The following is a 15,030-nucleotide window of genomic DNA, read 5'->3' on the forward strand; positions in this document are numbered from 1 at the left end:
CATTTTCAAAAGGCTTTCCTAATCACGCAACCATCTCTGTCAGAAATGTTTGCTGCCGTGGTAATGTTATTACCTGTCCGCCTGGATATGAGTGGGATGCAAAGTTGGGTAGAGGCGTGGCAAATTTCGTCGTAAGTACAACACATTGCACATTTGTTTGGCTTGGCCCCAAAACAGAGAGACAGAGAGAGAGAGAGAGAGAGAGAGAGGAAGAGAGGGAGAGAGACAGGCAGAGGAGGGTGACAAATAACTTGGATGGGCCCTGCACATGCTGGGGACTGGCGTCTATGGGTTATGGCCAGCATATAGCATACAGCATCCGTATCTGCATTTTGAATGGTTTCGAGTGCGTGTGCGTGTGTGAGTGCCCGCTATGAGATTTATGCGCCGTGACAGGAAGGCTGTTGATTAATTGAACTTTAATGAAAAGATTTATGTGGCTGCATTATTAAAACCCACCAGAGAGACAGACACACACAGCCACGCATAGCGGGAGCGGCTAATTGCCTGGGTATTGGCTATGATTGCTCTCGTGTTTTGCAGATCCAGATCCAGAGATGACAGGATTGGCCTTAGAAGATTTAAGTGAGCTTAGGAAATTGGCAATTTGGAATTTACAATTAAATTGAATGTGGCTTCAAGTTGTTGCAATATGTGGTTTAATATGCTCATTGGCTGAATTCTTTGCGCAAACAAAAACGACTTTAATTTATCATCCAAAAACTCGAAGCCCCATTAGGTATTCGCAGCACAGAGTGCATTCTGAGCCAGGCCATATATCAAAGCTTTTGGTTAGCTTTGTGAGAGGGGCCAAATCTATAACTCATTATGAGCGCCTGCTCCACATTAAACAAAGACTTAGGAACCCCCAACTAATTGATATTCTTCAGTGATTATCGTTTCCAGATTTATGCGACAATATGTAAAATATTTCTTTTGCCTCATTCGTTGAGCGACGCGGCAGCGCGTCATTGTTTCTTCAACAAATTGCAATTGCAGCAGTTTGTGCATATTAATTTTCCAAGCCGCTGACGTAGACATTGTTGCTGTTGCTGCTGCTGCTGCTGTTGCTGCTGCCGCTGTTGTGGTTGCCCCCTGCCACTGCCACAGCTGTTGCTGCTGCTGTTGCTAGCACGAGCTGCATTTGGTGGCATGTTGTCAGTGCTGTTGTTGCAGCTACTTAAGCGCCGCATCTGACAACTGGAACAATGCACTTTCAAATGATAATTGTTACAGCTTTTATTGCTGATACTCGTCGTACAGCCAGCGAGCAAATGTTGCATGTGTTGTTTTTGTAGCTGGTGCTGGTGTGTTGGTGGCTGTTGTGGCAGCTACATTTGCCGTTGGTATTATTATGATTATTGCATTGTTATTGGCTTTTTATTGCATCTGCAATTGTTCCTTGTCTTCCCGCTTAAAGCGGAAAAACTTGGGGCATGGCATGCAAAAGTAGACCGACCATTAGTGTCATTCCCCCAATTGTTTACGTGCCCGGGCGGCGCTGACAGGATGGGACACACACACACGCACACACTCTTAGGACCGCGGGACTGGGGGGCCCTACACGAATTTTCATCATGGATTTTTGTGCTGCTTGCCATTTGATTTTTTCCGCTCTTTTTCGGGGGGGAGTTCAGGGATCTGAACGGACCCCCGTTTGCTGTTCTTTGGATGTTGTCGACCGACATTGTTGCGATATTGTTAGCGCATGTAGGAATACACAAGCAACGCCGTTTTGTTGGCACAAGCGTGCCGGGCCAAACATATTTTTGGGAGGTGGGGTGGTGTGGTGGTGTGGGATGTGTGCGGCTTCAGGAGGTTTTTGGGAGGGGTCATGGCCCTATCATGGCTCTACCCGCCCTGTCGCTTACCCAAAACGTGGCACTTGAACACGATTTTGTTTGGGCTGTCTCTCTCTCCGCCTCTCTGTCATCTCTGTGGCTATGTGTGTGCTGGGTTTTGTCAAACTTTCCGTATACTCTTGCAATGGGTATTCGAATTTTTTCTAGGATTAAAATCAGGCTGGACTGTCTAATATAGTCTCTAATCGGAATAACTATTACTATCCGCCATTGGAAGGATCTAAAGTGTATCTAAAGCTTCGTCTTCCCGAATCTAGCTGTTTTTTTTTGGTTGGTTGTCCACTTTTATTGTTTTGTGGTCTGCATATTATATTTGGTCATTCCATGTTTTACCTATGTGATTTTTATTCGTTTGTTGTTGTGGTATTGATTTTCGGTTTTTATTTATTGCAGCTGTTTTGACCATTTTGGGTTTGTGGGTTATTAGAAATGAAATGTTTGGAAATTATGTGAGTTCAAACTCAAAACCAAAAGTCATTTCAAACGGGTTACGGGTTGAAGGCTCTGCTACGGCGAAACTTTTTCAATATCTCCCACTCGTATGCATATGTTTAGGCGAAACTATAAAAAGTTTCCCAAAGGATGAATAGCAGCGGTTGTGTTTTATGAAGAATCATTTGTAAGGAATAAAGTAAACAAGGGAGTATTAACAGTAGACCTTGATGAACTCGTCGATGATCTCACTCATCATCATCATCATCGTTTATTTTAGTCCCCAACTATCGGGTATCTCGGGCCATCTTGGTGCCAGATCTAATTATTTCCATGCAATTTAGTCGGTCTTCTATCTGCGGGCGGTAATCAGCTACGGCAACTTGTTTAGCATACGCAATTATGTGTGAATTTATATCTTATATATGTATGTTTATATATTTTTGATATTTTAGCTGTGTAATTTCGCATTCATGGCTGGTAAGCTCTGACTCTGGCTAATTGACACTTAACATGGCTTGAAGTATTTTGAAGTTAATTGTGTGTCGACGTCAACGATGTTTCTCATTCCCCCCCTCAGCTTCCCCTCTCCCGCACCCTTCAAACATCGTACGAGTACACATGTTGGTTTACCAAATTTTGTGTGTTTGTATTTAAATTGCCTTGCTTGTTCGGTGGACTGCTGTAGCTGCTGTGCCGTACTGTCCGGGCTGTCCATGGCGTTTGTTGCTGCATTTGATAGGTATATGTATGTATGTGTTCCATCGATACACCTGCGAAAACACAACATTCGGGAGCTACGCACAACAAAACAGAGTTGGAGGATTTCTAAGCAAAATCCCATTATACATACAACTCAATTTAAATAGTTTATCTTTTGTTTGCATTTATTTGAATATTTGGGAAAAAATAATATTTGGGGTAGCGACAAATCACGGAACTAATTGATGATGCAATATTTTTATAATTTGATATGTTAAACGGCTTAAACAAAAGCTAAATATATTCCTAAAATTTGTTTTCACTTCTTATCAAATTATCAATGCAAGCATATTTTTCACTTTATAACAATAAACGATGAAAAAATGCATTTTAGTTTTATAATTGTTGCGTATACTTTTATGTCAAGCAAGGAAACGCCATGTTAAATAATGTATTGGTCCAGATCAAAATTCGGGGTTGCACTCTTTTACTAAAATTTATATAAAATTTAGTCATTTGTCTGTTTTACCAAAACCCAAAAATAGACACATCCGTATATCCATTTTTGTCATGTAAATCTCATACCATATGAGAACCTAATTGGATTTTGTTAAAAATTTTTGTAATTAAAGCCTAGATTTTTGTGTTAAACAAAACATTTTGCCCAATTCGCAGTTGCCAAAAAATATCGACTGTTTGCTCACGCTTGTACTTTTGTAGTTTATTTATTTTCAAAATGTTGTTTCTGCTGGAACGCAATCGCTGGGATATTTTTGCTTTTGTTCTTCAGACTGGCGAGACGCTTTTGTGATATATATATTTCTTGTTTGTTTTTTATTTGAAGCTTGTTCCATTTTCGATATCCATTTGAAATGTTTCGCAAAAACCAAAACAAAGTATCGTTAAAAAAGCTCCGGCTCCTCCCACCACTCGATGGACGCTCATGTCGCCAGACAATTGTGACCAGCCGTCAGTCGAGTGCATATAACTTGACAGTTCTGTTTTTTTTTTTTTTGTTTTGAGAGTATCTGAATGATAAGTTGATTTTATCGAGAGCGGGGAAAAAACCGCAAGTTGGACAAAAGACTCGTTAAATTCAAGTGTTTTAACACTTGGCGTGTGATAAAACATTTCACTCCAATGAGTTTGGTTACGAATATAAATTATATTTGGGTTTTTATAGTTGATTGGGAACAGGCGATGAATTTTCCTGTTCTATGGTGGTTCTGTGAGTAGTTTTGATGTTGATTCAAAGTTTGGAAGTTGTTTGATGAGTGGACAGTTGTAGCATTCGTCTTTTTGATCGTCTATTACCAAGTTGGTACCAAGTTATATACTCTTATTATTATTGTTCCTTTAATGATTGCTGATCTTCATTCAAAGAGGAAGATTGTCAACTTTCTGCCCGACTGATTTGTCACGTTTAATGTGCATTTATGCGAAGGAATTTTCATGAACAATGTCAGCAATTTCCCTCCTAATCGATGCTTAATTACACGTCCTACATCTACGATGAAAAAGGTGAAGATTGGAATTTTTTTACGAGTATGTGTTGCATTCCGTTTCAATTCCAATTCCGGGATACATTTACCTCTATTGAGTGCGCCATTGCCAACCGGTATTTCAGGTATTTCTAGATACATTTCGGCAAATATTTTTGCCGCTGTTTCTTTCGTGTTGTGTCGAATGGAAATTCCAGTTCGAAAATGGTGAAAATGTCGCTCGCTGGGGCGCCTGGCATTGTGATTAGGGAAACAATTTTCCTCATTGCATGTGCAGAGATGCATAAATAATTGAAATGTTCGCATTAGTTTATCATACAACTGTGCATGTTGCCAGCTCAAATTTCAATAAGCACTCTAATTGTTTTTAAGTGTTTTTCCAGCAGTAGCAGCAACAGCAACAGCAGAACTCAGTGCTGTGCTGCGCAAATGAGCCGTAATTGCATAATTCTAATTTAGCGTCGGGCTCCTAAGCACCAAAAACATGTTGACTACAATTTATGCACATGCATGAGTGAGTGAGTGAGTGGGTGTGTGTGTGTGTGGTGAGTGTGGGTATACGACAATGAGTGTGTGTGTGTGTGAGTCGCTTATTCACTCATTTTACTTAATAACTCACGGCGATTGCAGGCTGCAGCCGGGGCACAGGAGCGAGCACAGCGGACCCGGACACGGACGCGGACACGGACTCAAAGTTGCAGTTACAGTGGGAGTGGTATAGTTGTTGAGTTGACTGGTTGTCGGTTGTCGGTTACCTGGCTGCCATAATTGAGGCAGGGAGTCGGCAGGTGTCGGTGGGTGGGGCTCCTGTTCCTGCCACTCTGCCAGGCGTCAGAAAAGTTTAACGTCCTCTCGCATGTGGCACAGGTGGCAGCAAGTGGCGGAAAATGTTTCACAGGAAAAGTTGATAGTCAAAGATCATAACTTCGGTCGGCTACTAAGCCTTCCATTAGCCATCTAAATTCTCTCTCTCATACAAAAAACTTTTATTAAATGTATGGATTAAATTATGTGTAAATCTGCAAACAGTAAAGTATTTTTCTTTTAGTAAAAGTTTCACTAAAGTTTTAAAAAAAGGAAAGGTATTTACCATACGACAATGAGTCGATTCCCTGCATTGTTAACATTAATTGCCACTGTTTACAGAAAGATAATTGAACATAATATATTACGATATATGTTTTGTTGAATGGCTACGAACTATCCTGCCTGTAGATGTGAGTCTTTAACAGTCGGTTGCAATGAGCCACCTTAATGAAATGATCGAGTTTCATTTTGCAGCTTGATTTCTGTTTGTCACCTGTTCTTCGGAAGTGTCTGGAAATCTTATATATATGGATATAAGTACCCATGCAAGCCATGCCTACCTACAGGTATACACTAGGGCTCTGTTTGGGTGTGTGTGCATTTAAATCCTTATTGCGACACCTGCACAAAGCAAATACCAATTAAAGGCTTTTCACATGCAGCCCCACGTGAGTTCGTCTCTCCCTGGCGACCGCACTGCCAACAAACTGGTCTGGAAGCGAGCAGGATGGGGGTTGGCAGTTGTGTGTGGTGTGGTGTGGGGCAGGGAGCAGAGACCGCACTCACATGCTATTAAGTTGCCACATCCCACCAACATCCACATCCACACCCACTTCAACCCACACCTCAGGCACTCCAAACTGACAACAAACAAATTTAACCAACGAGTAGCTGACCGTGTCGTGCCAGACCAATTTATATGGCCGGGTCAGACAGTCGTCGTCCAGCCAGTCCGAAACGAAGGCCCAAGACCTTGCGATCGGCTTATTGAACGTCTCTGGGTCCAACAGCAGCAGCAGCCATGGCCCGGCAAATAGATGCGGCGGCCAATGGCCAGAAACATGGACAGAGACACAGTTGGAAGGAGCTGGGTTGGATATTTGTAACCTACTTAAAGGATTACTGCGCCAATTGTACTCTGGCCGGTTTCTCCTACATTGCCAATTCCAGGTGAGTTTTATGTGTGGCACCTTTTCGTGTGTGGATACCCACCGAAATGAATCTTCCTCGATGGTAGGCTTCATCCAACGGAGCGCATCTTCTGGCTGATTTGTGTCGTACTCTCGGCCATGGGCTGTTACTATCTGATCGCCGACTACCAGCGCAGCTTTCCCATACGGGCCGTTAGCATTGTCTACGAGAGTTTGCCACCATTTTCCAACTGGAAATTTCCGACTGTCAGCGTGTGCGAAGTTGTCTACAAATACGACCTGGGACCCGAAGTGGAGGATTACGTAAGAAGGTAAACCGTAGATACCCTTGTCCGTGGTTCAGATATATTGCAAGTCTTGTTCCCAACGGCAGTTTGGGTGGCGACGTCGATGGAGATTATAACTTCGATGTGGAGACCCATGTCTCGTTCATTCTGTTTCCGCATCAATACCACGAAGGCACCATCAAGTCGCATTGCCAAACTCCCGAAAACTGCGACGAATGCGCTACCTGTCCTAAGTCGGACTACCGCCAGTTGTTGACCAGGGTAAGTGAGAATTGAGTCATCAATCGAATGCTTAATGAGTGCTAAAACATCCAAAAGGGATCCATGAATTTATAGTGAACGCAGATCTATAGACCCTTTGTAATTAACTAAAATGCGTGATAATTTTGTTCATACAGCCTGAAAGTATGAAGGCAGAAGAAATCTGAAGCCCAAAGCTTATAGACACTGTTCGATTGATTGACAAAAAGGAAAAATAGAACATTAATAGTAGTAGAAATTGTTGAAAGTAGAAAAATTAAAAGTTTGTATGGTTTTATGATAGTGTTATTATGTTAGACTCTTTAAAAATTAAAAAAAAAAAACACACATTTTCGAAGCATAAGAACTGGCTCTTTCGTATTCCTCTGAATATTCTTGTAACGCATACCAAATTTTTCTTTTTTTCATTCCCAGTTTGGGGCCAACTGTTCAGATGTGTTTATACAGTGCAAACTGTCGGATCGTGAGTTCGATTGTTGTCAATACTTTCTGCCCTTGATCACGCCCTTCGGCCGTTGCTATATGCTCAATTCGCTGCAGAACAACATACGTGGCTCAGAGCACTGGCTGCCCAACAGCCTGGAGCCCGGCACAGAGACGGCCTTGATGGAACTGCTCACCCATCGTCCGGTGCAGGTGAATCTGCTCAACGAGGAGGATATACCGCACACGGCCCTGGCTGCTGTTGGGGTGAGTGTCACGGATCCGGGCCAGCACAAGACCTTCCAGTTTCACATGGAGTTGATGAAGAACGATTTGGATGTACACGAGATAGAACCGAAGGCACGTAACTGCTACTTCCCCGAGGAGGTGTTGCCATTCAGTGTGTACAAGGCCTATAGCTTCAGTACCTGCATCACCGATTGCACTCGCCAGTTCCAGATGAAGATGTGCGGCTGTACTCCATATATGATGAATCCCTTTGCTGATCCGCGTTATCCGGACTGCGATCTAGCCGGATTCAACTGTTTGGAATCGCATTTCATGGTCAAACCGGATGCCAAGCTGCTGCTGGGGAAAAGTAATGGCAAGACCAACTGCGAGTGCCTGCCATCCTGCAACGAGGGCGATATCCGAGCTATTTACGAGTCGGTGTCCGAGTGAGTGTCCATTTGTTGGATGCAATGGCGTTTGGTATAGTTAACATTCCATTCTATTTCCTTCCCGTAGCTTCAATCGGAGCAGCACTGCTCGGAATATAACGCTCTCCATGCCGGCTCTGCCCACGGATCGGTATCGCCGGATGGCACTTCGCACACGGTTAGACGTTGTGGTGTCCACGGGCGGTATGCTGGGCCTCTTCCTTGGTGCCAGCATCCTTAGTGGCATCGAGTTTATCTACTATTTTACAGTGCGAGCGCTGAACAACGTGCTGCAGGCGCGCTCTCACCGTGCGTAATTGGTCGCCTGCCAGGGGCCGATTTAAATTATCTCGGCGATGTTCCCAAAAGCAGATACTCCGCCCAGATGGAAATACAGGCAGACAGATAAAGACAGAGATGGGGAAAAATCTGGAAGAAAGCAGAGTCTGGAATACACATTCGCTTGAGTTGGGTTATTCCTTGACCTGAGTCGCATGTGGCGTATGCGCAATTTAAAAATTTTATTAAATATTTGCTTGCCTCGGTCACTGCAATGCGCATTAAAAATGCAACCATGGCATGCAGTCAGAGGATGCCAAGGATACCAAGGATACCAAGGATACCGAAAACGTGAATGCCACGAGCCAAGTGTGAAGCTGAAAATCAATGAAACTCACAATTTGCACAGTCAGCAAATGCCTCTTGGCGACAACGACAACTGCTACATATATCTCCTCTAGTATACTGTATGTATCTTTATATATGTATATGTATACTTTTGGCCACCTCTCAAGCTTCATAAGATTTTCATTTGGTTGGCTCGTGTTGCTTAGTTTTAAATATTTAAAATGCCATAACAATAGAAAAGACCCCCGGAAGGCAAAACTCACTCAAAGGCAGAGGAAGAGAAATGTAATCACATTAATTCTTTGCCGGTTTTTCCTTTTGCAGTTGCCGTTTTTGCCTTTTGCCCCTTTTTCAGCTTTTGTTACTTTGGTCACCTCCACAAAGGTTAATTAATTACGCTCTACGCCAATTAACGCCGAGGTATGGAACGGGAATGGGCCTAAGCTTTTACCATTTGGGAAATGGCCACAAAAATAAGGTTGCATTTGGCGGAATTTTCTTTGGAAAGCGGAGCAAAACTTGACAAAAAAGAATCATAAATAAATAATTTTTGAAAACCAAGAATAATGCTAAGGATGATTTCAGAAATGAACGGTAACTAAAAATATATGAAAATACATAAAAATTTATTTTGTATGTCAAATCCTACTCACAAATTATTATTTCTTAAGGAACATACATATGTACATATGTATATACCTAAGCTAACCTAATTATTTTAATATTATTTTCAAATGCATTATAATAAATTTAAATAATATATTAAATATTATACAAAAAAATAAAAATAAATTTAAAATTGTTCTTATAAATTAAAGTATAATTATCTTCTTGTTCAACATGGTCTCTCGTTTGTGTTCTCTGAAATTTTAACTGGCTACTTGAGAAGTAAGGCCATGCTCGTGTACGACATGTGTGTGTATAAATACGATTTTATTCGTATTACATATATCACACAACCTTTTAGATTACATACAACAAATATTTGTTTATACCCGATACTCAAACTGAGTATTGGGGTATATTAGATTTTTGGTGAAAATGGATGTATGTAACGTCCAGAAGGAAGCGTTTCCGACCCCATAAAGGGCCGATTGAGCCATGTTTGTCTGTCTGTCCGTACGTACCTATGAGCGCCTAGTGCTCAAAGACTATAAGAGCTAGAGCAACGACATTTTCGATCCAAACTTCTGTAATATGTCACTATTACACGTATATTTCCGGCCTCTCTGTGGTGTCGTTTAATATTAGCGGCTTTTGCCGAAGGAGAGCCGTACTAACAAAGTATCGGGTATAAATGTAGAGTTGCAGTCGCCATACAACTCACAACGTTCCACCTCATTTTATTTATAATTGTTTCTCCTAATTGTTAATATTCTCTGTGGAATTCCACTTGCAGGGTATCATTTTACCAAGGAACTGGGACCACTGAAAGGCCACAGGGAGAGCCACTGCCGCTTGCCGCCAACACATAAAAAATACTATCACATTTTCATACAGCCACATATACATATACATACTTTTATATAAGCATGTATTATAAATGTATAGTCCACTCGTCTTTTTGCCTTTCATTTCATTTGCCAGTGGTTCCGCTGTGGCTTCCTTTAGGCCGGGCCTTTTCTTTAGCGCATTCGCATTCACATTTATATTTATTGTGCATTTGTGTTTGGTTTATGATGAAAATCCCCTTAGCTCACTCAAAGGCTTTTCCGCACAATGTTGAGAGAGGTCTCCGAATGCCCGACCCCAGTTGCAGTGAAAGTATTTCTCCAGGAGTGGCAGCGGCAACAATGTTAACCGTATCTGTCCGGCAAAAGTTTTGTCGGGGGGACATTCAGCCAACATTGTCGGGCGGCGTTGTATCATTTATCAAGCTCAGCGCGGGAAAAAGGGAAAAATGAAAGCAAAGAAAGGAAGTGGGGAAAAACACCTAAAACAGAAATAAGGAAAGGAGAACATTTTTGTCATGTTAAACTGTCAGAGAGCGCATTTAGTCATTACTTACATTTTCTGTTCTTCCGCTGGCACTTTCTCTGCTCTCTGTACTCGCTGTAATACCCTCTCTTCTTATCTGTTTCTCTTTGTCGCTGTCAGTCTCTCATACAAATGCTCACACACACACGCGTCATACTGCGGACCTACACACCTACACATGTCACACGCTTGTGTGCGAAATGTAATTAAAAGTTGGCATGCAAGTCTGCGGCTGAGCTCTCGGCCATGGCCATTAGCATAGCGCTGAAAAGTGTGCTACGTTACGTATATACTATATAACTTAAACGGAGCACCGCATCGTCATTTATCAAAACGGCTCACAAAATGTTAATTATTATGTTTTATTACCCCAAAAGTCAGAGCTGGAATTCGTTGGAATTCGTTGTTCCTCAGTGTTTGTTTTTGGCCGTGATTTGGCTCGACACTATGAAATATGCTGCCGGCATGTGGTCGCCTGACCAGGCCATCACAGGAATTTCCACGATCTTAAATCATTCCGCCCAGCGCTGACGGACACTCCATACAAGTCTGCGAGTATAATATAATATGCCATATAAAAGTATATATACGTGCATATAATAATTCTATAATACTTTCCGGTCATTGAATTCAGCGGCGCCAAAGTCAAGCATCACGGCGTGGAGCCAGAACAAGTGCGAAATAATTAAAATTCAAATAACTTCATTAAAAATTTAACTCGAGTGCCAGAGAATTGCAAGTAAGTGGGCAGGATCTGGCTCTTGGCTGCATTTCAATTGCGTTCAGCCATTGCAATTGCCAATAAGAAACGCTAAAATAAGCAATTGCCAGTGAGCCCGTAAAAGAAATCCACGTCGAACAAGAGGGAAAGGGGGCAGGAGTTGAAGGCTGAACGAAGGAAAACTTTGCTTTTCCTGCAGAGCGTAGAGGAAATGGTAACTATTTTTCAATTACCTTTTTCGCACGCACGTTTGCTTAGCATTCGGTTCCTTTGAGAAGGATATTTGCCAGGTGCTGGGAGCAGGAGCAGCAGGCTACCAGGGGTATGCTCTACCCAGACCGGGCTGATGATGATCTGAAAAGAGCTATGGATAGATTATGGTAGATCTGAGCATCATTTAAATAATACATAAGCTGAATATATTGAACAATTTACGTGTTGTGCTTCTTGTATTTTGCAAAAATATAGAGAATTATTTCGTTGGAATATACTGCTGCTTAAAATGGTTATTTCTCTTCTTCGAGCTTTCATGTTTATTTTTCCCGTTGAGCTCATCTCAATGCATGACTGTTGCAATGCCTTTCATCTCTTCTCAGACAGACAAACATACGTGGCGCACATGGCCATGGTTGAGTGTGTTAAGTGTCTGTAGTTAGCAGTTTTTCAATCAGCATGCCACGCCCACACTTCCCACACAAAAACAACAACAACAGCAGCGATGGAATAGCGGAAATAGCTGTGAGACGACCCAGCAAGCTGGCTTAGTGTTAACAATTGCCTTCACTGCAGGTTTCCTCCTGCTTCTCCTTCTTCAACTATTTTTTTTCTTTTTAAATTTCCCCTAAGCGGAAATCTATTTAAATTGAATTCTATTCTTCGGCATTGCAATTCATGCCGAGGTGCATGCAGCCTTGTCTGTGAAGCAGTGGCATCAGCAACCAAGCAATGGGAAGCACCGGCTCTTCTTCTCGTTTGGTTGAAGTTTGAAAAGTTTTGCGCACAGCAGATCGCACTTTACGCATTGAGAATTATATTAAATCCTTGGCTTGCATTTCCATTTCAATGGATAATCATTATGAGTGGAAGCCGCTGGTGCTGGCGCTGGTGCCGCTGCTGTTTCTTCTTCAGCTTCAGCTGCTTTCACTGCTGCTGCTACTGACGGCACTTGCTGCCACCATATGTATTGTTGCTGTGCAAGCCATTTTGCAGCACACACACACACACACACAGATGCTCAGGGATATTATGCATTTTTCACACATTTATGTAGCTTTTGATTGTACTCAGCGTAGGTGTAAATACTTGCCACTGGCATTTGCACAATGTTGCACAACACACATCGTATGAGTAATATTTATTCACGCTCTGCTTTTGTCTGCCCAGAGATGCATTTGTGTGCATCCGAGAAAAAAGAAGTAAAGTGAAGCAAAGTGGAGCAACAGAAGCATTCAACATATGCCAGGCATAAACATAAGCAGGAAATTCATTTTTCATTTGTTTGCCTAAAAAGTTTCCGAGCTGAGCTGAGTGATGAAGATGCTGCCTCTGCCTCAGCATCAGCATTATAAATATTCATCATATGCCAGTGTGCTCGCTTATTATACGCAAATTAAGGCAAAGCCAACGTTATTTTTTGGTTGGTGCTGGAGGAGCAACCTCAAACACCCGAAAACAAATTTGAAATTCCAACTAGCGCCGCTCGCGCCTCGAGTGTGGAAAGCCATTGCAATTTGCTTTTTCCAAAGCAGTTCGACGGCCTTTCGAGCCGTTTCGCGAGCGCGTTTCTGTTGTTGGTAACGCTATAGAACATCAGCTGTTTAACGCACGGCATTTTGCAAATTTATGTCTTCAAAAGAGTTGCACATGCACCGGCGCCGGTGCCGGTGCAGGCTCGACTCTGCTTTCCTCTGCCTCAATATACACATATGTAGAAAACTTTATAATACGTGTATGCATATAACACGGCCGACGGGGTCCTTGAGACGGGCCGTCTCCCGTCTGCTTGCTGGCTGCCGTGCCGTGGCTGCCGGGGTTGTACGAGTATGTGCGACTTGTTTTGGCAAGTGTTTTGCGGGTCGCTGGCGTTGCTGTCGGATCGGGCCAAAAGGAGTTGAATGGCACACGGCTCAAGCAATATGAGAAACTTGGCGGATACTTCGGCTGTTATCTGGGGTCTTGGCTGTGGCTAAAGTGGCGGATTCGCTCTTCCATGAATTCGGGTAGTGCTCACCAAAAATATTGAGTAGTTCTGAATGTATTATCCAACTACTCCGCAAAGATATGCCAAAAACTTTTCAGTGGAATCTATTATCCAGTTGTGGCATTTTCAACCAGGATAACCAGCAAGATCCATCTTTCTATGAGTTTTGTTTGAATTTTCCTCCCAAATTGGCCAAACTTTTGGATGAAATCGGATTTTCTGGAGAAAGCTAAATTTGAATAAAAATATTTCGAAATGTATTTTTCTGAGTATTTTAAAAATTAATCTCCCCCATTGAGCGTGTTCCTTTGGCCATTAAAGCAGTTTCTATATCTTTCATTTCCTGCTTAAAATATTTTGCAGTTTATATTTTATATAGTTCATAGACCAGCACGGTGTCCATTCCCGCACCACCTAAGTCGACTTATCGCTATCAAGACAAAAGGAATATTGTCACACACCATAAACATGGGTAAACAAAAAAATGCCCAGTAGTCAGCCATAGCCATAGTTATAGCCGTGTCCGTGGAGAAGCCAATCTTATCGCCTTGGCTATTAACGCGGCAATCCAGGGAAGCCAAGTTAAGACCGCACAAAGCGTGCACGTGGCCATTTTTGATGGGCAACTGTCGACGTGGCATTATCAGTGTCAGGCCCGGGCATCATCATCAGCCGGCTGTAAACTACGGGAACGACGATTCAAATCCAAACAGAATAACCACGACAAATGTTTGCACGTGCTTTACCTTGCCCCATAAAGCAGATCCAGATCCCAGAGACGGAGACAGAGGCGGAGACATAGAAGCCGCACAAACAAATCCCCTTGTCCCGGGGTATCGGTATCTCTGCCACAGTACTGCCATTTAGGGAGCAAAAAAAAGAAAATAAAGAGAATACGTTGAGCGGCTGAATATAAACGCAAAAGTGGTTTTTAGGCCTTAAATTGGTTGTCCAATTTATGCCTTCCCTCGGGGGAAGGAAGGCCAGCCAGATGGTAAGGGCACCGAAAAACGAAGACGAAGAAAAGGAGTGGCAGGGAAATTGTTATAGTGATTTTTTTGGATTCCCCCTTTTTTTGTTCCTGGTCTGGTTTTTCCCTTTTTCCCGGAAAGAAACAGTTCTAGTAAGCAACGTTTCTCTGACCAGCCTGCTGATAGCTTCCATGTCGACTCTGGTTCTCTCCAAAACTTTTGGGATTAGAAATGATTTCTTATGGTTTCCTGCCCCAGCAGCAGCACCAGACCCTCTCCATCGACCATCGTCTGGGATGCTTTCTGCCTTTTGATTTATGTTGACATGCTGTGGTTGTTGTTCCCGTTCTTACCAGTTTTTGTTGTTGTTGAAGCTGCTGGCCTTCGCTTTTGGACGGGCGTTCGATTGCCAGAGACCAAGTGCACGCCTCAATGGTCAGGTGGTCGA

General features: G+C 42.6%; 1 protein-coding gene across 1 annotated transcript; it reads left to right on the forward strand.

Annotated features, from left to right (window-relative positions):
• Window positions 1–5,992: 5,992 nt before the first annotated feature.
• Window positions 5,993–8,590, forward strand: LOC108153900. Its single transcript, XM_017283998.2, has 5 exons — window positions 5,993–6,475; window positions 6,543–6,767; window positions 6,830–7,004; window positions 7,419–8,104; window positions 8,175–8,590. Exons 1-5 carry the CDS (start codon window positions 6,327–6,329, stop codon window positions 8,401–8,403), a joined length of 1,464 nt encoding a protein of 487 aa, XP_017139487.1. The 5' UTR covers window positions 5,993–6,326; the 3' UTR covers window positions 8,404–8,590.
• Window positions 8,591–15,030: the final 6,440 nt, after the last annotated feature.

This window comes from Drosophila miranda, chromosome 2 (genome assembly GCF_003369915.1).
Source record: "Drosophila miranda strain MSH22 chromosome 2, D.miranda_PacBio2.1, whole genome shotgun sequence".
NCBI classification, from domain to species: Eukaryota; Metazoa; Arthropoda; class Insecta; order Diptera; family Drosophilidae; genus Drosophila; species Drosophila miranda.